This window comes from Dermochelys coriacea, chromosome 1, assembly GCF_009764565.3.
Source record: "Dermochelys coriacea isolate rDerCor1 chromosome 1, rDerCor1.pri.v4, whole genome shotgun sequence".
NCBI lineage: Eukaryota > Metazoa > Chordata > Testudines > Dermochelyidae > Dermochelys > Dermochelys coriacea.
In genome coordinates, this window is record NC_050068.2 from 43613462 (window position 1) to 43638164 (window position 24703).

General features: G+C 41.7%; 1 protein-coding gene across 7 annotated transcripts in view; it reads right to left on the reverse strand.

The window, feature by feature from the left end:
- Nucleotides 1–4709: 4709 nt before the first annotated feature.
- RNF6 (ring finger protein 6) overlaps nucleotides 4710–24703 on the reverse strand; it is a 32470-nt gene continuing 12476 nt past the window's right edge. For 4 of the 7 annotated variants that reach the window (XM_038386739.2, XM_043504316.1, XM_038386740.2 and 1 more), the window contains one exon: nucleotides 19543–22114. In XM_038386739.2, coding sequence (XP_038242667.1) covers nucleotides 20349–22114 — 1766 coding nt within the window. In that variant the 3' untranslated portion in view covers nucleotides 19543–20348. Of the gene's footprint in view, nucleotides 5263–12513; nucleotides 12528–19542; nucleotides 22115–22931; nucleotides 23985–24703 lie in introns of those variants that run through there. The other 3 variants (XR_006277634.1, XM_043504318.1, XM_043504317.1) reach the window with 3 other exon arrangements.

Sequence of the window (24703 nt, forward strand, 5' to 3'; positions counted from 1 at the left end):
ATTGAGGGAGGGGATGAATTTCATAAAACCTTTGGGTTTGTACCCCTTAAATGGAGTGGGCACCAGAGAGTTGGGGCAAGCCCCTAAGGCAGAATCTTTCCAGAGAGGATCTCTGTCTCTGTGCAGCTGGGCGTGTACTTGCCTGTGTGCTTTGCTGGAAGAGGCTTGTGAGCCTAGCCTAGCAAGGCCAGGAAAAGGGGACCCAGGCTGACAGAATAGGCTGACTCACTGGCATCCCAGCACATCCAGTGGCATTCGGGGGGGCAAACTGTCACAGATGGGGTAAAAAAAATATTACTAAAGGCTTCAGCTTTGGCCCACTGACTTAACTGGAGAGGCAAATGCTTAGCATCTGATAGGATTTAGCCCATTTACTTCATGTGAGAGTTTTGCCTAAGTAAAGAAATCAGGATTGAGCCCTAAGTTAGTACAATAAAAAAGCAGTGCAGTGAGGGACACAATTCTAGAAATACAAAAGTTAAGGCTGAACAAGCACCATTAATCCTTGCATTATGATACCACTCTTGTAATCACATACCTTTCCCTACATAATGCAATGCAATAAAATGCTATTTTTCAACAATATTAGATACTCAGTTCATACAATGAAATCCTGTAATTAAAGACTGTACCATAGTACATACACCCAAGTTAAAGTTGTTTGCTCAAATGCAATATTTGCATTTTCTGTCCCTTGAGTGCTTCTAGCTGCTGCCTTAGTGTGGCCCTAACATAGGAACTTGCAAGCAAAATTGGTTTTGTGAGGGTCTTTTTTGTTTGTTTTCTTTCTTTCTTTTTTATTAAGGCAACCAAGCTGTCCTGTCTGTGGATCAATTGTCAGGGTAAGGGCAGGATTCCCACACTGAAATAGCAGCACAGTACACTTTCCATGTACTTTCTGAGCATCCATGCCTAAGATTAAAGGGATGAGCCACCATTAATCTAGCTCAGAGCTGCATTAAATTCAAAAATATCTCACATGGCTACATACGGTGTGTTCTGGGGGTGTTTAGCAATGTAGAATTAATGTTGCATAGGGAGAGAGATTATACTGAGAATTGTCATGGACAAAGGCTTAATAGACTAAGGGAGCAGGCTAGAGCTGGGAAGGGAAGATCTTAGAATAAAAATTAATGGGCCTTTTGCAGAGCCTTTAGTAGTAACAAATGTATCATTTCTATCTCAAACTACCGAGAACACACACTGGCTGTTGTTGTAAAGCCCAAGTTTCTACATGCTTAAAAATAATAGGCCAGATTAATCTCATTCATCCCATTATTGAGAAAGATGTAGAAGAAAATTGATTTGGGGTTTGTTTTTTTTGAATGATATACACGTTTTGTATTTGCCTTTCAACCCTTTGACATTGTGGGCTAAATTCAGTGGAAAAGCAAGTGGTGGTGTAAGCTACTCAGAGAATGGGTGTAAAAGGCAAAACAGTGCTACAAAGATTTGGAACACAGTGAGTCTCATTCAGACTCGTCTAAATCAGGAATAAGTTCAGTGAAGTCAATGGAATTATACTTGAAAAACCAGTTCAACTGAGATTTGAATCAGACCTGAGCTATTCTTGGCACAAGACCCGAGAGGCTGGTGGAAAAGTGGCCTTAAGCCAAATTTGTGTTCCCCTGATCCTGGGGCCAGCGCCAATCCTTTGTAAATTAGACAGCCTGAAGGAGCTTCAGTAGTTGCAGGGGGAGATCACAGCAATGTAGCTATCATGTAATGCATTTCCCTTCGTGTCAGTTCCCTTCTAATAGTTGGGAATGCAATCTGAAGCCTGAGCAGCAGAATGGTGTATGGAGAAGAGCTTTGCTAAGGAAATGAACTGTTATGTATTAAATGCAATGGGCGCAAATGAGTCTTCTTTCACTCACACTGATGTGAATCCACTGAAGCCAATAGAGCAGCTCTGGTGTTCTTATGGTGCACTCAAGAGGGGAATCAGACCCAATGTCCTCATCCTACAAACGCTGTGGGCAGAACCTAATCTCATTAATGCCAGTGACTTCACTCCCACAAATGGCAGATGTCTGAAAGAAATAATATCTTTGAGTCTTGGATTGCTGTTACTCCCAGAGATTTCTGAGACCTCTCTGGATCAATAGTTCATTTCCAAGGACACTATGCTTGAAGAATAGTTCTTCTAATAGAAGGGAAGTAGGAGGTTATGACCTACAGCAGAAGTAAGGTAGATAGTGATGCTGAGTCACTCAGAGGTACTGAGTGTCCTGTGCTCCCATTAAATCACTTTGCATTTGAAGGTGCTCAGCAACTTGCAGAATCAAGCCCATGATTTGTAATCTCTCACTCCCCTCCTGGACTATGGATATATGTGAAGTCAAAGCAGAAAGCACAATGCAAACACTGTTATGTTACAATAAATATCATTATCGTGTGATACAACATCGCCTTGTCACAACTTAAAACATACAATGTCATTATATTGGTCCAAAAAATATTTTGGGACACTTTCAGTTTAACAACCCTTGAGACTAGGACTGAGCTCTGAAGATGGGGATATGTGGCTATCATAGTTCCTGAGGTAACTGCATCTCTGATTCCTTTATGACCTCTTTAACAGCACCCCCATCAGGCCTCCAGCAGTCACCTTTCTTGGGGTGGGATCACATGATCCACTCCCTCCAGACCAGGGATTTAGGAAGCAGACTCCTGCAATTCATTGTGCTCACCTCACCAAATCTGACTTTAATTCAGCACCAACAGTCTTGTTCTCTCAGGGGGAATGACAAGGTTAACCAGTCACCAGCTGGCCTTCATAAAGCACATTATTTATTAACTGGAACAAAAGCATGTCAGAGAAAACATATTTTGAAAACACTAAACAGTCTATATTCATTCCTAGTTTGCCAGGCATCACCTGTTTTCCACCTGGAGACTCTCAAAGGTTTCAAAGTACTTCAGGTCCTCTCACGAGGCCTGTCCCTCTTGGTCACAGTGGCAACCTTACTTCCCCCCAAACTTCTTCTTCCCTTCATACACACAACTGATGCCAGTTCACCTGGAGTTCTTTGGTAGTGCCAGAGGAAGGCACTTTTTGGAATACAGTGTGCTTCTAGGATGAAGGAGTAAATGCTGCTGTTAGAAGCATGACAAGGCTTAGAACAGTAGCAGGGATGGAAACTTGGTGGCTTAGAAACAGGAAGAGCAAAGAGGCTGTGGAGCAGAAAGAAGCAGTCCAAGATTTCTGTCCAAGTTGTGGTTATGTGACTTTACATCAGACAGCAGGGATCTATTTCTGGTTACATGAGACATCAAGGAACCATTAGAGAGAAATATAGGACAAGTAAACCACTTAGAAAGTCAGTCATAGACATTAGAGATGGAAAAGGCCTATTAGATCACCTAGTCCGTCTCACTGAGAGTGCCAGATTTTTCTATATGTTTCCTAGAGCTCTGAAAATCTAGTTTTCTTGATCTGTTTCAGCATTACAGCTTCCCAAGTTTGTCCCTTTCTTTGCATACATTAGTTTGGATTAGTTTTCCCCAGATGACTGAGCTTGCATTTTCCAGCTGGAAACTCATTTTATTATTTTCTGCCCATACTTCTAAACTCTAGGCTCTTTTATGTTACATTTGTTTTGAATAGTGCTCACAGCTCCTTAATGTAACATTTCTGCAAATTTAATGAACATGCTATTTACTCCTTCCTCCAGGTCACTAATTAAGTTGTTAAGGCTGATAGCAATACCAGTCCCTGCACCACCCTAGTAGGCGCTATCTCCAACTTGATGATATTTTTCAATTTATCATTAAAATTTATTATTTAGCAGAGTTTAACTTCTTATAGAGTATTTCCTGGAGTCGTGGGGCTTCTGCCTCATGGGGTGTGCCAGGGCTCAGGGCTTCTGCCTTGCAGGTTTGAAAATATTTACCAGAGCTCTGCTCTGGACATCTCTGGCTGAATTTAAGCCCTGTTATTTAGCCAATTTTCAAACCACACAGTTGTGCTTATGGTTAAACTTATATATGCCAATTTGAATTAGTTGTTTAAGTAGAAGGTATCATATCAGAATGCCACTACATAAATCCATTATATACCCATATCTGGAATATCGCATTCAGTTCTGGTCACTCCATCTCAAAAAAAAAAAAAAAAGATATCTTAGAATTGGAAAAAGTCCAGAGAAAGGCAATAAAAATGATTAGGGGTGCGGAACAGCTTCCATGTAAGGAGAGATTAAAAGACTGGGACAGTTCATCTTAGAAAAGAGATGACAAAGGTGAGATATGACAGGAATCTATAAAATCTTGATTGGTGTGGAGAAAGTGAATAGGGAAATGTTATTTACTCCTTCACATACCACAAGAACCAGGGGTCACGCAATGAAATTCATAGGCAGAAGGTTTCAAACAAACATAAAAAAGTACTTCTTCACACAACACACAGTCAACCTGTGGAACTGGTTGCCAGAGGATATTGTGAAGGCCAAAAATATAAGTGGGTTAAAAAAGAATTCGATAAATTCATAGAGAATACGTCTATCAAGAGCTATTAGCCAAGATGGTCAGGCATGCAACCCCATGCTCTGGATGTCCCCAAACCTCTTTCTGTCAGAAGATGGGATTGGACAATGGGATGGATCATTCAATAATTGCCCTATTTTGTTCATTTCCTCTGAAACCTTTTGCACCAACCATTTTCAGAAGACAGAATACTGGGCTATTGGTCAGACCCAATGTGGCCATTCTTATGTTCTTAAGGTGCTCAGATAGTATGAGGATAGACACTGGTACAATCCCAAGGTAGATAAATAATAATATTTCTAAACCTCCATTAAATTTCAAAAATATGAAAGTAACTGCCTTTTAGTTTAATATCAGATATTTAATTTCTCTCTCAGCATTTGTTCTTTCATCATATTAGCAACATAAGTTAGATTTATTATATAATTTCCAGGACTGCTTTGCTTTCTCTGTTTGAAAATTGGGTCAATATTTGCTTTCTCCAGATTTACAGTACCTCGCTCCCTTAGCCATGAGTTTTAAAAATAATTGTCAGTAATAACCCTAAGGCCTTGTCTACTCTGGCAGCTTTAGGGAAATCTCACACCAATGCAATGCACCAAGGCAACTCCATCAGTGGGCTAATGTAAGTCTGCCACGAGTGCTTTCACCACTGCTCTGTATAGACTGGCTCAGAGCTTGTCAGTATTGTGTCAGTTTTTATGGCTTCTTCCTTTGCTCTATTGGATCCTCCCAAGGATTTACTGCTGTTCAAGCCTCTTGTACCTTTTCATCCTGAAAGGAAACCACATATAGTTAATTCAAATGTACCCCATCAATTGAGGAAAATTAACTTGAGACAACTTCAGCACCCAAAAAGTCCTGTCAGGATCTGGGTCTAGCTGTGCTAAGTGCAACACAAACATACAGAAATACATGGACCCTGCCCTGAAATACTTCCAACCTAAGGGCCCACTCCCACAAAGAGAGGAGTGCAGGGGGGTGCCTGTGTAGATCCACAACGGGGACTTAGATCCACAAAGTGGACTTAAGCTCAACATTGCAATGGCTTAATTTAGCCATCCTGCCACTTAATGGCATCCTCAACCATGGGCGGTGGGTATAATAGGCCAGGGGAGGCTCTGTCTCCTCCAACGCTGCTGCAGCCGCCAGATCCCCATTTGCAGGGTTTGGCAGAGACGTTTTTGCTTTATTATGCCCCATGCAGGTTCTGGGGCAGCTGAGGAGGCACATACCACCTCAGCTGCCCTGGAACCTGCATGGGGCATATCAAAAGCATCTTCTAACAGATGCTTTTCCCCTGTGTGGGTTAGGTCAGGGGAGGGGAGACATGGCACAGCTGCGGCCAGCCCCAGGCTCCTCTGCGGGTGGGGGGCTTGGGGCTTTGGCCAGCCCAAGGCTCCTCCAGGCGGTGGCTGGGAAGGGAGGTTCGGTCCTTCGGCCAGTCTGGGGCTCCTCCGGCTCGGGGGGGAGCGCTCAGGGCTTTGGCTGGTCAGGGCTCCTGCAGCCGAGAGGGGTGGCGCTCTGGGCAGGAGGGTGGCAGGGGGGCAGCGAGGGGTCTCGGGCTCCGGCCATGGGAGGGCGTGGACGGAAGGGGCAGAGCCGGGGCCTAGCCTCCCCAAAGGGTGGCTCCACCCGCCATCCATGTCCTCAACTCCATGTTAGGTACCCAGTCTCCCTATAAAAGGCATGGGGAGAGTTAGGCCCTTAAGAATGGGATCCATAAAAGACAACATGCTGAGCTGGAAGCTACCTAAGATCACCAATAGGCTACACCTCTGTCCTTTGCATTTCCTAAGCACCTCTTCTCCAGGGGACCTCCGTGCTTAAATCCAGGTCAGAGGAGATGGTGCCACCTCCCCTTAAAGCACTCACTCAGCAAGTGGAGAACCTCAACCCCACCTGATGTAGAGCAGGGATTTAAACCTATGTCTCCCACCCCTCAGGAGAATGCTCTAAGCTATGGGGTATTCTGGAGGGGGTCTCACTCTCTCCTGTTTAACCCTTCCACTTTATATAAAAATACATTGGAATAAGAATTTGAATGTGTGTCTCCTCCCACATCCTGCTGAATGGTTTAACCACCAGCTTATACAGTCAATCTCGCTCTGCCTGGCCCATTCACTAAGTACTTATACAAAGTGGAATGGCTTCAAAAGGAGCGATTGAGACCTCCCCAACCCATAACAGCCCGATGGTTAAGGCAGTCTCTGGAAAAGTGAGAGATGTGAGTCCAAATCCCTGCTCTACAACAGGCAGAGGGGGGAACTGAATCTGGGTCTCCAACACCCCTATGTGAATGCTGTAACCACTGGGCCACAAGTTACAAGAAAAGGCCAGGGGCGTACCAGTACCAGTGTTTGGGGTGGGGTTAGAGTCCTCTAAGACCATCTGGCTCCATCAGTTGCAGATGGTTTTGGGTTCTGAGTCATGAAGTTTCCCCCTAGCTCCCTATCCCTGTCCTTGGCTAATCCATGCCCTTCCTTCCTAAACTTCCTGAGAATCCATCTCTCTTCTACCCTTTGAATCTTTATTGAAGCCGCTAATTGGACTCACCTGGCTTCCTTTGTTCTGCTCCTGGTAAATTCCTCTCTCCACTTCCTGCCTCCCCTCAGATAAAGGGTAAAACTGTTTTTTCCTAGGCCTAAATTCACCCATTGTTCCAAGATGTTATCACCTGAATAGGGTCATTGAATTCTAATGATCCTCCATTGTATGTGGTCTAGTGACACAGCCCTGCTAGCCTATGGTGGGTACACATAGCTGGAAGAGCATTCATGCTACAGCAATTTTCATAGTAACTTCATTATCACACCCAGAACTCATAACTTGTACAGGCAGAACCCCAAATCATCCCAGAATATACTTTATAATTTCCCATACACCATACCCAAGAAGTTCCTTGTTTTTTCTCTTTCACCCTTTTTCATTGATCCACTTTCCTACAGAAACAATTCAGTTCCTTTGCCCATATTTGTGCAACAATTTCCAGGGATGCAACCAAAACTGTTTAAAAAAGTGCCTGAGCATTTTAATGGCACTAGTAACTAAATCCGTTGGGAAACCCTAGACTAATTTATGTTCTTTCTTTCTGTACAGTAATTAAATGTTAAAGGTCTATTAATTACTGGTTGACCATTTAAATTCAGCAATTCAGCATGCTGTGTTACTGATGCGATAAAATTTAGGAGCAGCTACAGCCTGAATTAATTTATGAGGCTACTTCTTTCTAGGTATACTTGGTCTGGCCTCAGAGGAAGGGATGGACTTGATGAGCTCTTGTAGCCCTTTCTTGGATTTCTAGGATTCTGGACTGATGGTGGAACTGCCTCGATTCCTAGAATTAATTTTAGTACAATATGAAAGTGTTGCAATAAGTCTTCAGGGAAGGGTGGTTATATTTAGAAGTCCATTTACTTATTTTATGTACTGCAGGCACTATAAGCAACAGTGAAGTTCTGATATTTCTAGGTTTCGCTGCTTGTTTGGCAGTCATATTTTATACCAGCCTGAGAACAGCAGTATATTTAACTGCCTGTAACTGACTGGCAGCTATTGTATTTGATTTCCTGCCTGTGTCCCCAACATGTGTCAAGGGTTAAGCCTTATTCATTGCATTCTTGTGTAAGACCCTCCCCTATGTTTGAACCTTTACAATGAGATGGGTTAAGGATGCTGCATGTAGGGCTTGAAAAACCTTGGTCACCAGGTTTTGGTTTTATGGAACTGGATATGAACCATCCTTTGTTTCTGTTATATCCACTCAACCAAAATATAAATTGGAGCAGAAGTGGGGGTTAGATAAAAAGTTACAGGCTTAGCCCATTATATGCTTAGGATTCCTCATAACAAGTATATTCATTCTCCACAAATTATACTGACATCAAGTGGAATCACCCTCATTAGCTTGGCTCCCCTTTGGCTGCCAATGCAAGGCCTCTTCTGCACAGCTCCTTCTCTTCAAAATGCACACACCCACCTTGCCACATCTACTTTTGAAACTGCTAGAAAGCTTCACTCTTCCCAGCTGGCTATACTCACTAAGTGGAATGGCCCATTGAGCACTGCAGACTTTGAATCCACAGGCAATGTTCATAAAAGCAAGGATTACCAGAGGCTCTCAAACTTCATTGCACCGCGACCCCTTTCTGACAACAAAAATTACTACACGACCCCAGGAGGGGGGACTGAACCCTGAGGCCGCCCAAGTCCCGCTGCCCTGGTGTGTGTCAAAAATGAAGCCCGAGCTCCACCACATAGGGGTGGGGGTGGCAAAGCCAAAGTCCAAGGGCTTGAGCCTTGGGCAGGGGGCCTGTAGTCTGAGTCCCGCCACCCAGGGCTGAAGCCAAAGCCCGAGCACTGTCACCCAGGGCTGAGAAGTCCATGGGCTTCAGCCCCAGGCAGTGGGGGTTCGGGCTTTGGTTTCAGCCCTAGGCCCCAGCAAGTCTAACACCAGCCTGGCAACCCCATTAAAATGGGATTGCAACCCACTTGGGGTCCTGACCCAGTTTGAGAACAGCTGTATTAAGTGGTGTAGCCTCAACCTCACAAGGCCCCTTGCACTCTCCATATTTCAGTGTTTACTGAGGCCTCATGGGAGCTTGCAGTGGATCAGAATAGGGTCATAGTAACTAAGCATTTATGTAAGTTAAAGCTGAGGAATGTTGCTTAGAAGTGACTGCATGGAGCAATATAATCTGTAAATTACATCTTTACCATCAATCACATTTATTAAAACCAGTAATGTACCTAAATAAGTCCAGAAATATTTTTAAAAGCCCCACCCCCCTAATTCATACCCTGGGCCTGGTTCCCAAATTTCCCCTTTCATGGGGTAACACATAGATGATCCAGAGGTACTTCCTATATTTCATCTCTCAATCCCTAGCTCAGAAAGCATTCCAAAGAAAAAGGGTCATGGCTAGGAGGTCTCTGTTCCTGGCGATCTCTGGTTGCTGGAAGAGGCCCTTGGAACCACAAGAAGCCCCCCCCCCATTATTTTTAAGTGAAAGTGGGACGGGTCATGGGCTCCTGTGAATTTTTGTTTATTGCCCATGACCTGTCCCTGACTTTGACTAAAAATAATCATGACAAAATCTTAGACTTCTCATGCCTCAATGACATGAATGAATGAAAAGGGACTGGACTAGATGACTTCTAGTCCTACATTTCTGTGATTCTATATTTGGCAACAAGAACCTCTTTGAAAACAAATCAGACCTCTTTTTACATTATCCACTAATAAGAACCACTCCTTTTGGACTTTCAACTGCTACTCAGAAATTGACTGATATACTGCAAATGAGAATTGTGGTGTTGCTAAGCGAACAACTATTTCCAAATTAAGTATCATTTACACACAGTTACTTTTGTGTATGCCTTCAGTATATGCAAGCAGACATGAGGCTGTAGCATTAATTAGACTATTTTCCTGAATTTAAACAGGATGCATGAAAATACTTGACACTGCATTTACTGGTGCATAAACTTGAACAGACAATTTGTCTCCGAGGTGTGTTAATTTACACATTATAGGTTTCTTTTTGCCTTTAGGGGAGATGGCACCTTTGTAAGGCTGTGTTTAGATACCAAGCTCAGTGGAGAAAACAAATAAGCGAAGGCTACTGCAGCTTTATGTTGAAGTTATATTTAGTAAGATTATTCCTCTTCTACATACATTTTTAAAAAATCTGGGGAGAAGGACAGTTTGTTTTGAGATCCTTTATATGTTAGTGGAACAGAAGGCTGTGATAATTGAAAATGAGAGAAAAAAAATCTAGGAATAGAGGTGTGTATACAAAGAGCTAACGGATCATCACCATAATTAGTCCCTGAAGAGTAGACTTATGAAAAAAGAGATGTTTCTATCTGAGTGAATCTCCAACAGAAGACATTAAGATTTGAAGGCAGAAGGAAGTTTCTAAACAGACTCTGAAAAGGAAACCCAACAGCAAAGAAGTAATTTGGGACCATTTAAATAGTTAGAGCATAACATAAAAAACAAGGAAGTTCAGAGTTTGAGCTTTTAGCAGCAGGAGCAAACCCACCAAATCAAACAAGCAGCTGTTACACTGCTGGTGAGACTTCAACTACTGCTCAACATCAGTTGCTTAGACAATTGAAAAAGGAACAAATGATGTGCTTGTTCTTGCTTCCACTGAATTCAGGAGTAGAACTCCTAATGACTTTAATAGAGGTGTAGGTGCCACGGTATTCTGAAGACTGATATTTAAATGGCATGGTGAGCTTTTTTTCAACTTCCCCATGTCTAGCAAATATATTATTATCTGCGAAGGAAAGAGATATAATTTCCAACTTTCAAATGCCAGACCTACAAACTCAAGCTGGAGTCAGCAAGTCAAGTTAGGTCTTTTTCTCCTCTCCCATCACAACCAGAATGAAAGTTAATCAAGCCAACTTATACTGTCATTTACAGCTGTGGAACCCCAATTGTCTTCCATACATTTGCTCAGGGATGTGGGGAACTGGCTCTTAAACTCTCTTGAAGATGTACAAGGAACACTCTGATCAGTACAGGCTTCCCAATTCTCACATATACAACCTGAATACTAAAACCTTGACTTCACGTACATAGAGTGGTTCTGTCGATTAAGAAGGCACAGTTTCTGAAGTAATTTTAATCAGCGCTGTGATTTTTGTAAGACCCACTGAAAGATCGTATTTCATGCATACCTATGGAAATTCAAACTTGTACTAACAATAACAGAAATACATATCAATCTTCATATCGAAGCCTATGTCTTCGTTGGAAAGCCCCCACCTGCATTTTGGCATGTGCATGAAGAGCAGCTCATTCATAGACAGACATTTGTTTTCTAAGGATGCATAACAAATTCTTGCTCCCTCACTGTGGCAAAATCCTGCATGGGACAAAGGCCCAATGAATCTCTCTTTGCTCCTACTGCATCCATGCACAAAAGCTGGCCAGGATTCCAACCTAGTGCTCGAGCAGTAAGTGGAGCAGCTAACATGACTTCTAGTGTCACCATGACCCAAGGGGCAGCATATAGCTAGGCCTCTCCCTCTTCCTACTCCACCCAGGCATATGTTGCTTTTGGCAACACAAATGGGGCTGTGAGGGTGAGTAGTACAGTATGCTAGTGTGTTCCGCGAACTCCCCAACCATAAGTCACCCTGCTCCGTGCTGACAGAATGGCTGTGGAAACCTCCATATGATCTGGTCTACTCTCTTATATGCCCCCATACTGTAAGAACTCTAGTTGAGAACTAAACTTGAAAGCATCCTGATTACTAACAAAGCACTGGTAGGCTTTGCCAGGTCAGATCTCCTCTCCAAATGTGCCACTTGGCTCACTAGTGAGGCTGCTTTCAATTTTAAATTCTAAAACTGAAGTTCTTATTGCACAGGGGACTTATGAGTAGAATGGGGAGAGGTATTAGGCACACATACATTTAGCTGCAGAAGTTGATTACATTTAACAGAAATTAGGGAAGGAAACTATAATCCTGTGCTGACAGTCACATTTAAATCCCCCACATTTTAGTAGGACTAGGATGGCATCAAGGAAAAAGAGGAAGTACTGTTTTCCATAATTAGTGTCTAAAACCACATTATGGCAGATTATATCAAATCCTTATACAGATAAAACACCTCTATATTTCATAAAGGTTCTACAAAAGAACTATTTATGGGAATAAAGTAGAATAGCTTACGTTGAATTTGTGAAAGCCAACTCTCCAGCTCTTAGCAATTATTAGAAATTTCATCTCTTGCAAAATTATAACAATTATATTACAGGAACATACAGTATGCAATGGTAACTGTCTATCTTGAAAGACGATGGTGTAAGCATAAAAGCAGTTCAGTTACTGTGTGTCGGACAGCAACACTGTGAGTGGCTAAAAGGTCTAATTCTTGAGAAACAGTTCTGGGCACAAACAATGCAGGCATAATGCACAGGGTCAGAAGATGAAGACAGTGCACTACTAAAGGTTTAGGCCTGCTGTGCTTTCCTCTTCACTTTTCTCTCTGCCAACCACCTCTCATCAGCCTCTGACTCCCTGGTGCAGCAAGGCCCTCCAGTGTAAGGTGTTGCTAGCTACATCTTCCCCGTTTGTGGTATCAACGTCAAAAGTTTTCAAGTCCCTCTTGCAAGAATCCTTGAACTTGAACCTAGGTCTGCCCAATGGCTTTGAAACATGTGCAGGTTCTCCATATAGGTGATCCTTTGGAATGTGTCCATCTGGTGCAGATGACCAATCCAATGGAGATGTCTGTGTTTGAGAATAGTGATTAGACTCGGTAATTTTGCTTCCTCAAGTACTTTGGTGCCAGGAACTTTGATTTGCCATTTGGTATTTAGAATATGGCAAAGACAGTGGGTGTGGAAGGGGTTTAACTTCCTCTCATGCCTGCTATAGATGGTCCTGTCTTGCCACCATACAGCCGTGTGCTCAAAATGCACATCTGGTAGACCTGTATCTTGCTGTTTAATGTCAGTTTCTTGTTATTCCTCATGAGCTTTGTCAGCTGGCTGAATGTAGTGGCCAAATTAAGCTCATCTTCCAAAAATAAGTTATCTGATGCAGTTGATCCTATATACCAGAACTTGTGCACAATGTCTAACATGATCCTAGCTATTAAAACTTCTGGTGCAGTCTAGACACCTAGTGTCATAATTAGTCTTCTTTAGACCGATGGTTACTCCAAATTCATCACAATCTAGCACAAAGCTATAGCCAAGTTGCTGATGCTCCTCTTCGCTGTGTGTGACAAGCACTGCGTCATCAATGAAAAGAAATTATGTTATCAGCAGGTGATTGACTTGTGTGGAGATGTACACCCTTCGTGCTAGATGAGAAAACATGACAAAACCTCAAAGAGGAGAATATACTGAAGAGTGCCAAAAACACATACATTTGACACCAGAGGTTCAGAAAGCTGTCAGACTGAGCATCATCACACTGGACTGTAGCCTTCATTCAATCCTTCAATGATGATGACATCAGATTGAGGACTGGGGAGCAACCTCTTTGCTCTAGCAACTGGAAAAGGCCCTTTCCACTGACCATGTCAAACACCTTTTTAAGATCTATGAAGGCCACATAGAGAGGTTTTCCTTGTTCTTGACACTCTTCATGTGATTGCATTAGTGTGAAGAGCATATTGATAACTGATCTACCCCCATGAAAGGCATCCTGTGTGTCTGGATATACATGTTCTGTAAGAACCTGCAGTCTTTTGAAACTGACCTATGCAAATGCCTTGCCAGCAATGCAAGGGAGAGCGATTCCTCTGCAGTGGTTCCAATCACTTCCATCTCCTTTGTTTTTATACAGCCTTATGAAGTTGGCATCCTTCACATCTTGTGGTACCCTTTCCTTCCTCCAGAAGGTAAGCAGACATTGTGCAGATGTTTAAGCATACCCTGTCCTCTTTGTTTCAGTACTTCAGATGAAATTCCATCTTTACCTGTAGCCTTTCCTGGTGCTAAGGAGATGATTGCCTTTTCAAGTTCATTTATACATGGTGCTATATCAAGCTTTTGACAGTCTGGAGCCTGGGGGTTACATGTAGTGCTACTTCAGAAACAGTGGTTTTACTTGTTTCAGAGTAGCAGCCGTGTTAGTCTGTATTCGCAAAAAGAAAAGGAGTACTTGTGGCACCTTAGAGACTAACACATTTATTAGAGCATAAGCTTTCGTGAGCTACAGCTCACTTCATCGGATGCATTTGGTGGAAAAAACAGAGGAGAGATTTATATACACACACAGAGAACATGAAACAATGGGTTTATCATACACACTGTAAGGAGAGTGATCACTTAAGATAAGCCATCACCAGCAGCAGGGGGGGGGGAAAGGAGGAAAACCTTTCATGGTGACAAGCAAGGTAGGCTAATTCCAGCAGTTAACAAGAATATCAGAGGAACAGTGGGGGGTGGGGTGGGGGGGAGAAATACCATGGGGAAATAGTTTTACTTTGTGTAATACTCATCCATTCCCAGTCTCTATTCAAGCCTAAGTTAATTGTATCCAGTTTGCAAATTAATTCCAATTCAGCAGTCTCTTGTTGGAGTCTGTTTTTGAAGCTTTTTTGTTGAAGGATAGCCACTCTTAGGTCTGTAATAGAGTGACCAGAGAGATTGAAGTGTTCTCCAACTGGTTTTTGAATGTTATAATTCTTGACGTCTGATTTGTGTCCATTCATTCTTTTACGTAGAGACTGTCCAGTTTGGCCAATGTACATGGCAGAGGGGCATTGCTGGCACATGATGGCATATATCACATTGGTAGATGCGCAGGTGAACGAGCCTCTGATAGTGTGGCTGATGTGATTAGGCCCTATGATGGTGTCCCCTGAATAGATATGTGGACAGAGTTGGCAACGGGCTTTGTTGCAAGGATAGGTTCCTGGGTTAGTGGTTCTGTTGTGTGGTGTGTGGTTGCTGGTGAGTATTTGCTTCAGATTGGGGGGCTGTCTGTAAGCAAGGACTGGCCTTATTCCCAAGATCTGTGAGAGTGATGGGTCGTCCTTAAGGAAAGGTTGTAGATTCTTGATGATGCGTTGGAGAGGTTTTAGTTGGGGGCTGAAGGTGATGGCTAGTGGCGTTCTGTTATTTTCTTTGTTGGGCCTGTCCTGTAGTAGGTGACTTCTGGGTACTCTTCTGGCTCTGTCAATCTGTTTCTTCACTTCAGCAGGTGGGTATTGTAGTTGTAGGAATGCATGATAGAGATCTTGTAGGTGTTTGTCTCTGTCTGAGGGGTTGGAGCAAATGCGGTTATATCGTAGAGCTTGGCTGTAGACAATGGATCGAGTGGTATGATCTGGATGAAAGCTAGAGGCATGTAGGTAGGAATAGCGGTCAGTAGGTTTCCGATATAGGGTGCTGTTTATGTGACCATCGCTTATTAGCACCGTAGTGTCCAGGAAGTGGATCTCTTGTGTGGACTGGTCCAGGCTGAGGTTGATGGTGGGATGGAAATCACCTTCAGCCCCCAACTAAAACCTCTCCAACGCATCATCAAGGATCTACAACCTTTCCTGAAGGACGACCCATCACTCTCACAGATCTTGGGAGACAGGCCAGTACTTGCTTACAGACAGCCCCCCAATCTGAAGCAAATACTCACCAGCAACCACACACCACACAACAGAACCACTAACCCAGGAACCTATCCTTGAAACAAAGCCCGTTGCCAACTCTGTCCACATATCTATTCAGGGGATACCATCATAGGGCCTAATCACATCAGCCACACTATCAGAGGCTCGTTCACCTGCGCATCTACTAATGTGATATATGCCATCATGTGCCAGCAATGCCCCTCTGTCATGTACATTGGCCAAACTGGACAGTCTCTACGTAAAAGAATGAATGGACACAAATCAGATGTCAAGAATTATAACATTCAAAAACCAGTTGGAGAACACTTCAATCTCTCTGGTCACTCGATTAAGACCTAAGAGTGGCTATCCTTCAACAAAAAAGCTTCAAAAACAGACTCCAACGAGAGACTGCTGAATTGGAATTAATTTGCAAACTGGATACAATTAACTTAGGCTTGAATAGAGACTGGGAATGGATGCGTCATTACACAAAGTAAAACTATTTCCCCATGGTATTTCTCCCCCCCACCCCACCCCCCACCGTTCCTCTGATATTCTTGTTAACTGCTGGAATTAGCCTACCTTGCTTGTCACCATGAAAGGTTTTCCTCCTTTCCCCCCCCTGCTACTGGTGATGGCTTATCTTAAGTGATCACTCTCCTTACAGTGTGTATGATAAACCCATTGTTTCATGTTCTCTGTGTGTGTATATAAATCTCTCCTCTGTTTTTTCCACCAAATGCATCCGATGAAGTGAGCTGTAGCTCACGAAAGCTTATGCTCTAATAAATTTGTTAGTCTCTAAGGTGCCACAAGTACTCCTTTTCTTTTTGGTTTTACTTGAACAGAGTTTGAGATATTGTCCCCCCAGTGTTGCATCTGTTTGCTTTTGTCAGTGATGATGTCTCCTATTTGGAGAGATTTCAGTGGGGTAGTCTTCTTGGCTGAAGGACTGTAGCTTTCTTGATGCCATCATACATACTTCTTAGATATCCATTTTCAAACACATTTGTACCTTCTCGCATACATTGAGCAAGCATGACTGAGCTCATTGCCTTGCTGTTCATTGCAATGCACTTTCAGACAATGTGAGGTTATCACGCCTCAGGAGTGAAGTTCATGTTATGGCAGAGACATGCTATTCATTTTGCTTCATAATTAGAAGCATTTCTTCAGTGTATGCTGCAAACCCCTCTTTATCTTGTACAATCTTTTGGTAAAAAGCTAAGATTGCAGTTACATGCATCAACATTCAAGGAAGCCTTACTTTGAAGTGCACTAGAAGTGCATGGTCTGTACCACTGTCTGCACTGTGAAAACCCCAAGTATGGAGAAAATCCTGTAGGTGTTTTCTACGGAGGATAGTTAAATCCAGTTGGTGCCAGTGTCCAGATCTGGGGTGTCTTCATGAGACCTTTCGGCAGTGACCACCCTGGAAGTAGATGTTGCTAATGCACACTCCTCGGTGGGTCTTTGCCAATTGTCATTCATTGGCCATCATGGAGTGGGAAAAATGCATAGTGGCCACATCTCATGATCTGAACCAACTCTAGAGTAGATAGAGTATCCCAATAAATAGTCACTTAGCTGGTAGTAGCTTACTGATGATACTATTGAGTTGCTGATGGAACAAGTCCTTCTCTCAGAGATGGAGGGAAGTGTTGGGACACATGTACTGAGGATGTTGGCAAAGCCACCTGTGGCTGATATTCTTAGTGAAATATGTTCTGATGTTGCAATGGAACATTTGACTGTGGGTGCTAATGAGTTTTTCACAGCAAAACCCATCCTGTGTTTATGGTGGTGATTTGCTTTTTCTATATAAGAAAAGGCATAATGCATCTTGCATAGAGAGCTTGTAAACTCAGTATATGGTTTAATTTACAAGATTTCTTTGAGAATTGTGCTAAGCTAAAGTGCATGAGATTTTAAAGACTTAGCTTCGGCGGTTAAAGATATGAATAATTCACACCCGAGAGACGTAGTTAAGACAACCTAAGCCCCAGCATGCAGTGCTAGGTCAATGGAATAATTCTTCCATCAATCTAGCTATGGCCTCTCAGAGATGGATTTACTACAGGAATGGAAGAACCCCTTCTGTCACTGTAGTAAGTGTCCAAATTACAGCTGCTATAGTACATCTAGTGTAGACATACCCTAAAATTCCAGTGCTTCATACAGACTTGAAAGAATTTTGAAAATGAGCCAGACCTGCTCTGAAATGCACATTAAAGCTTCCATTAAAGTCAATGTACACATATCCATATTCTGTTACAGTTGTGTATGTCTACACACACCTGGAACAAAGGAAGCTAGGCTTAACTTCAGTGTAACTGTCATACATTAGGAATATCTTTCTCCCAGCCTATGGAATATGATGCAATAGTGATTCACATGAAGCCTTCATTTTGTTTTGTTTGTTGCAATTTTATGACTTTATAAGTTATTGGCTTAAGTTTTAAGGTCCAATTATACAGGATTTTGGGAAGGAAGCTTAGATTTCTTTTTACTTTTAGTGTCTTGCCAATTGGTCATCAGAGAGAGTTATCTTTAAGAGAACTAATATTGTAAATCTTTGTGTTTTTATACAAAAAACACAATAAATATGTAATTTCAAGTAGGATCTAGAAATCATGCCAGTTTTTTCCATCTTCAAATTAAAATGTCTTAAAAAGAAACATGAGCTAGGTGTGACACTGCGCCCCATATTCTTCATAGTGATATTATATGATTATAGCATAATTATGATATATTTTGTGCAAGATGGGTCATGTGAAAGGTCATTGGAAAAGTTATGAATTGCTGAATATGATTATCTTATTTGTATATGTATCATTTTTGTATCTAAAGTTAGGAATATTGACTATGTATCTGTATTTCAATCGTGCTTACTCTGGGGGACACCCACAACTAGCCTTTCTGGTACAACAACGAAGAGGCCGGACAGTGCTGATGGCCCATCAGCAAAGACAATGGACCCTGGAAAAACAACCTTCCTGTGAACATTCTAGACAACCTGTAAGTAATGACTGCTATAACTCAGCAAGATATGTAAGGTCATGTGACCAGACCACATGTCTCTGGACTCCATCTTGGGATGTCAGTATATTTCCACAAACCAAGTTTTGAAACAAAGGGTTTCCGCCATATGCTAAAGCTATGTAAGGCAGGGAGTGACATCATCTGGTGTTCTTCACTCCCCACACAAGAAGACTCCTGGAAACACCTGAGGAACAAATACTGAACTGGAGGAAGTGCTCGACCCAGGGTAAAGGGATTTCTAGCCTGTGTATGAAGACCTGAGGAACCCAAGTTGTAAAGCTAATGCAGCTTGTGCCTTAAGAATCTACAAGTCTGCCTGTACCATCTGCTATTCATATCCAATCTATCTAGTACTGTATATTAAGCTTAGGTTATGTTTTTGTTTATTTGCTAGGTAATCTGCTTTGATCTGTTTGCTATCACTCAATCACTTAAAAGCTATCTTTTGTAATTAATAAAGTTTATGTTTTAATCTAAACCAGAGATTTTGGACTAAAGTGCCTGGGAATCTTAGCTCAGAGAAGATGTTGCATATTCCTCTCCACACTGAGGGAGGGGAGGGAGCGAACTCTATAAACTTATGCTGTACAGTTCCCTGTACAGCTCAAAATAATATAATTTTGGGTTTATGCTTTAGAGGGAGCACATGCCTGGAGAGCTGAGAGTTACCTTGGCTTTAGCCTTTCTACTGTTGGTTCGTTCAGTGGCTAGTCAGAGATCCTGCATGTAACTGCAGCTGGGTGTGTCCCTACGTGCGTATGCTGGTGCAAGTGTAAGACCAGGAGCGTGTCTGCAGCTTATCACAACAGTGTGAGAGGGAGCCCAGACTGGTGGATCAGAGGGCTCAGTGGTACCCCACTTCCAGGTGGCACCCCAGGGGAAACCTGTTACACTAGGATTAAATAATTTTAAGTTGCATAAAAGCTTCTTTAACGTTTATTATTTTTTCAACAAGTGTTTATGTTCAAATGAGGCAGGCATTCTTAGAATTGTCATTTTGACTCATCTGACTGCTGTCTATTGGAAGACAATAATTGTCAGAGACACTGCATAGAACTATGTACATTTCAAAATGTCACTAATCCAATCCACTTTCAAATAAGAACTTGTCAACATTAAGCATTGTGTAAAACCACATGCAAAAATTGCTATAAAGAAGCTTAAATAGAACCAAACTTGCAGGTTTTCAGAAAGGATATTTCAATATTAAAAAAATATACTGTGTATTAAATTGAGCATTTCAAGTAACTTAAATATCTTTAGCAAACATGTCTAGCAAGATATCCTTCTGTAAAAGAAATTGTTCTTAGAACAAAAAGCTAATGAATGGCTATTTAGACACCGATTTCTCAACACAGTAGCAAGCCTGTGTGAAACCATGTGTAATCTAAATAAAGTGAGTCCACTGTTAAAAACAAACATACATTTAGTAGGACTGATTAACTATTACATTTCTATATATACAAAAGTGCTTAGCATAAAAATATTACCTAAAAAAATATAAATTTTATTAAGATCATTTGGCTCTACACATACTACTAGATCTGCGCTTTGGAAGGAAAAACATAGTATTTACACTAAGTTTAGGCAACTTTCCTATACTGTATCTTTAAACAAGTCAAACAAAAATCTCCACGCAAATGTACCTTTATCCAAATTATAATTCATCCTATTTGGCTCACCATAAATATAGCAATTCATTGAATACTAAACAATATAAATAACTTTATCCATTGTCTGCTGCGTTAGTCCCTAATACAGGCTGCCGACAAATTGGGCAAGTAGAATTTTCAGAAAGCCAGCGATCAATACAATGAATATGAAACTCATGCATGCATGGTAACTGCCTTAGCTTGTTCCCTGTTACATATTCGTTGATACAAACACTACATGTTTTACTTATTTCACTCTCTGTGTGGCTGTCCCCATAGTTCCGGGTAGACAGATTGTCAATCTGCTCTTTGGTTAAACCTCTCAAGTGCTCGTCGTCATCATCTTCATTTAGCAAGAAGAAATGTGCAAGTCGAAGAATGGGCAGTGTTCCATTTTCAACCAAGCTGTTTGCCTCTTGAGACTGTCTGCTTTCCCGATTTTCATTATTGAGACTATAATGTTGAGTCCCATCATTCTCTCCATTTGTTTCACTACTACCTTCTTCAACATATCTATGCCTAACTGAAGTCTCACTTAATTCACTATTATCATTTACTGTGTGTGAGTTATTCACCTCTGATTGTATATCTAATAAGTGCTGACTGCCCCTTTGAATTTCTGAATTTGATTCAGTCTCCATTAAGGAGCTTAGTTCTCCAAAACCAGTCATAATTTGCCTTAGAATTGATCGAAGAGCCACTGATGAAGGTTCACCAACACCAGTTTCTGAAATTCTACGAAGAGGTATCCTTATAGTGCTAACGTAGGTTCGTATACCTGCACGTTCTGATCGGGAAATTGTACGGCGAAATCCACCACTATCACTTTCGAAAGTAACTGTGTTTTCTGCTATTCCCACTCTAGAGCGTGTTCTACTAGCAATACTCTCCCTATCTCTATTTTCCCCAGGACGAATTCTTCTTACCTGAAGATCTAGTGTAATAGTTGGATGTCTTCTAACTGCAGCTGTTGATCTACTAGATTCATCCTCTTCCAATGTTATTCCTAATGTTGGGGCTGAATTAAAAAATTGTGGTGTCTGTGTGCTACCTACTGTTTGTTCATCTGGCTCAGAGGGAGGCTGAGCTGTATATCTCCTAGTAGACCTTCTAGAGATTTGCTGTAAATTCCTACTTTGCCTCAGACTCTGCTCCTCAGAATTAGTAGAGTCATCTTGTCTTTGCAGTGGAGAACGGCTTCGACTACTCAAGGTAGATCTTAACCTTAGAATTCCTAGTCTTTGTCTTCTACTCATATGAACATTAGCTCTAGCTCTACCTCTCTGGAGACCAGCGGATGTGACTGTTTCTTGCATTTCCCTTCGCCTAACAACACTGTGTTCACCAGTATCTGAAGAAATATTACGTGCAGTGCTTCTTGTTCTGTAAAGGCCTGTTGACTCCCTAGTTCTGCTTCTGAGCCTTCCCAAGACAGGAGAAGAGGTTTCTTCAGCACTTTGTACCACAGAACTTCTCACAGTTCTGGTTCTTGCAGTGTTAGAAGTTTCACCATGAGAATCTCTTGATGTCCTGCTCCTAGTTCGTGTAGCTACAGGACTGACTGCTCTTTGATGTCGATTGTCCATATGCATTGTGCTAGTATCCAAGTGTGAAATGTCCATATATTCATCACCAGAAGCTTCAAAACTATTATGTTCATGATTTATGTTGATTTCAAGACTAAACCGGAATTCCCCGCTATTTGGATTTGTCCGACTCACAGCTCTCCAAGTTTGGTTCCCACTCTGTCCACTGCGAGTAGCATTTCCCGTACGACGAAATGTGTTCAGCCACTCTAGCAGAGAGTCACCATTTGAATTTTCCCCAAGAACATCTGAATCTGTAAGAAGCAGATAAAGAACTGTAATTTACACATTTTGCATATCATGATGCACTCTAAACCATATATTACCTACATGCCTTTTTAAAGCTTTCTTCTTGATTTACATTGTTTCATGCATCCGACGAAGTGGGTATTCACCCACGAAAGCTTATGCTCCAATACATCTGTTAGTCTATAAGGTGCCACAGGACTCTTTGCCGCTTTTACAGATCCAGACTAACATGGCTACCCCTCTGATAATTGTTTCAGTAGTGTGTGAGATTTGTGGCAAAGATTTAATAGATTCTGAAGGTCAGAAGGGGCCCATTATGATCATCTAGTTGGACCACCTGTTTAACACAATCCATAGAATTCCCCCAAAATGTTTTTTAGAGCATATATTTTAGAAAAAATCCAACCTTGATTTAAAAATTGCCAGTGATTGAGAATCCACCACAACTTTTGTAAATTGTACCCATGGCTAGCTACCCACACTGTTAAAAATGTTTGCCTTATTTCCAGTCTGAATTTATCCAGCTTCAACTTCCAGGCATTGGCTCACCTTATATCTTTCTCTACCAGACTGACAAATTTATTTGAGCATAAGCTTTCGTGAGCTACAGCTCACTTCATCGGATGCATTCGATGCATCCGATGAAGTGAGCTGTAGCTCACGAAAGCTTATGCTCAAATAAATTTGTCAGGCTCTAAAGTGCCACAAGTACTCCTTTTTTTTTTGCGAATACAGACTAACACAGCTGCTACTCTGAAACCTCTACTAGCCTGAAAAGCCCATTATCAAATATTGGTTCCCTGTGTAGGTACTTATCAAGTACATGTAATCAAGTCATCCCTTAGCTTTCTCACTGGTAAACTAAATAGACTGAGCAATTTGAAGGGCATGTTTTCTAATCCTTTAATCATTCTCATGACTCTTCTCTGAACGCTCCCCAATTGATCAACCTCAAAGCTGAAAAAAGGTAACTAAAGGAGACCAGGATTTTAGTGATTTAGAAAAGGTGTAGTCATTATTAGATGTCACATAATGGATTCTAATTCCATTCATATGATGCTGAAGATGCAATGTAATCATGGTTTTCAACAGCCTCTGAAGATTTAAATGAGATCCATATAGATACTCCACACTGGATTGATTTGTAGCATTTTTTAAGTCCAAGTTGTAATTATGGGTAATGAGAAAAAGGCACTATATTTTCTGCTTTACCAAGAGGTGTATCCATTTGCTAGATTTTCGTATGTCTGCAGTGCTATAAAAGAAGAGTTCCCAATGCACCCATTCCCACTGATTAAACAAGTGGTCCCCAAACTGTGGGGCATGCCCTCCTAGGGGGCATGGAGGAACGTCCAGGGGGTGCAGCGGGACCTGGGCCTGCCCCTATGGAGGAGGGAGCACCACCCAGCCCCGCTCTGCCCCCAGCTCCACCCTGGCCCTGCCCCCACTCCTGGCCGCTAGTCCTCCACTCCCACTTCTGGCTACAGTCCCTGGCCAGGCTATGACTCCACACACGGCATGGGGGACACAGGCACATTCCATTACTTCTGGTGGGTGGGGGGGACACAAGAGGAAAAGTTTCCTCTGGTACCATTGGATTAAATTGTTTTTAAAAGTGAGGGAAGAAGTCAAATGGAATTATCAAACCCACACAAGTGCACTGGGGATTATATGAAGATAATCAAATATGATTAACTGATTTTTAGTTTCATAAGATCTTGGCTATAAATATAAACAGAACAGTTCATTGCAAATAATTTAATTAAAATTATAAGATATCATTTAGCTGTTGATTAAGTCATCATATCCAGTCATAATACAGAATGAAAATGTATAAATCCTCATGCTTCAAGGTACAGGCCAGCCACTAACTGTCTGGGGTTAGGAAAAAAAGTTTCCACCTGGACAGGTTACTTAATAACTGGGTATTATGAACTTTCTTGCATCTTCCTCTAAAGTATTGAATACTAGCCACAGTCAGAAACAAAAACTCTGGATTACAAGGACTAACTATCTGATTTAGTTTGGCTCTCAAGTATATGAAAAGCATACATGAAAGATATATGCCCCACAACATCTATGACTTTGCTTTCCCAACCAGTTACACATAATGACTTAATCAAGGTATTTCTCCTGCAAACTGGGATGGAATAAAGCCACTTATTTTCAGTTTAATTTGGCAAGCATTCATATGCTATAGGGATGGAGTCAATACAAGCATTTGTCCTCTGATTATGTGAATTTATTCTACTTGAGAACTACTAGGTAGCTGGTATGCTGAGATGCTTATTATATACTACTCTTTCTTTATGCTTCCTCACTTGTCTGATTCTACCTGTTGTCTTCTCTTACTTTTAGATTGTCTATTGCAGGGGTCGGCAACCTTTCAGAAGTGGTGTACCAAGTCTTCATTTATTCACTCCAATTTAAGATTTCGTGTGCCAGTAATACATTTTAATGTTTTTAGAAGGTCTCTTTCTATAAGTCTATAATATATAACTAAACTATTGTTGTATGTAAAGTAAATAAAGTTTTTAAAATGTTTAAGAAACTTCATTTAAAATCAAATAAAAATGCAGATCCCCCCGGACCAG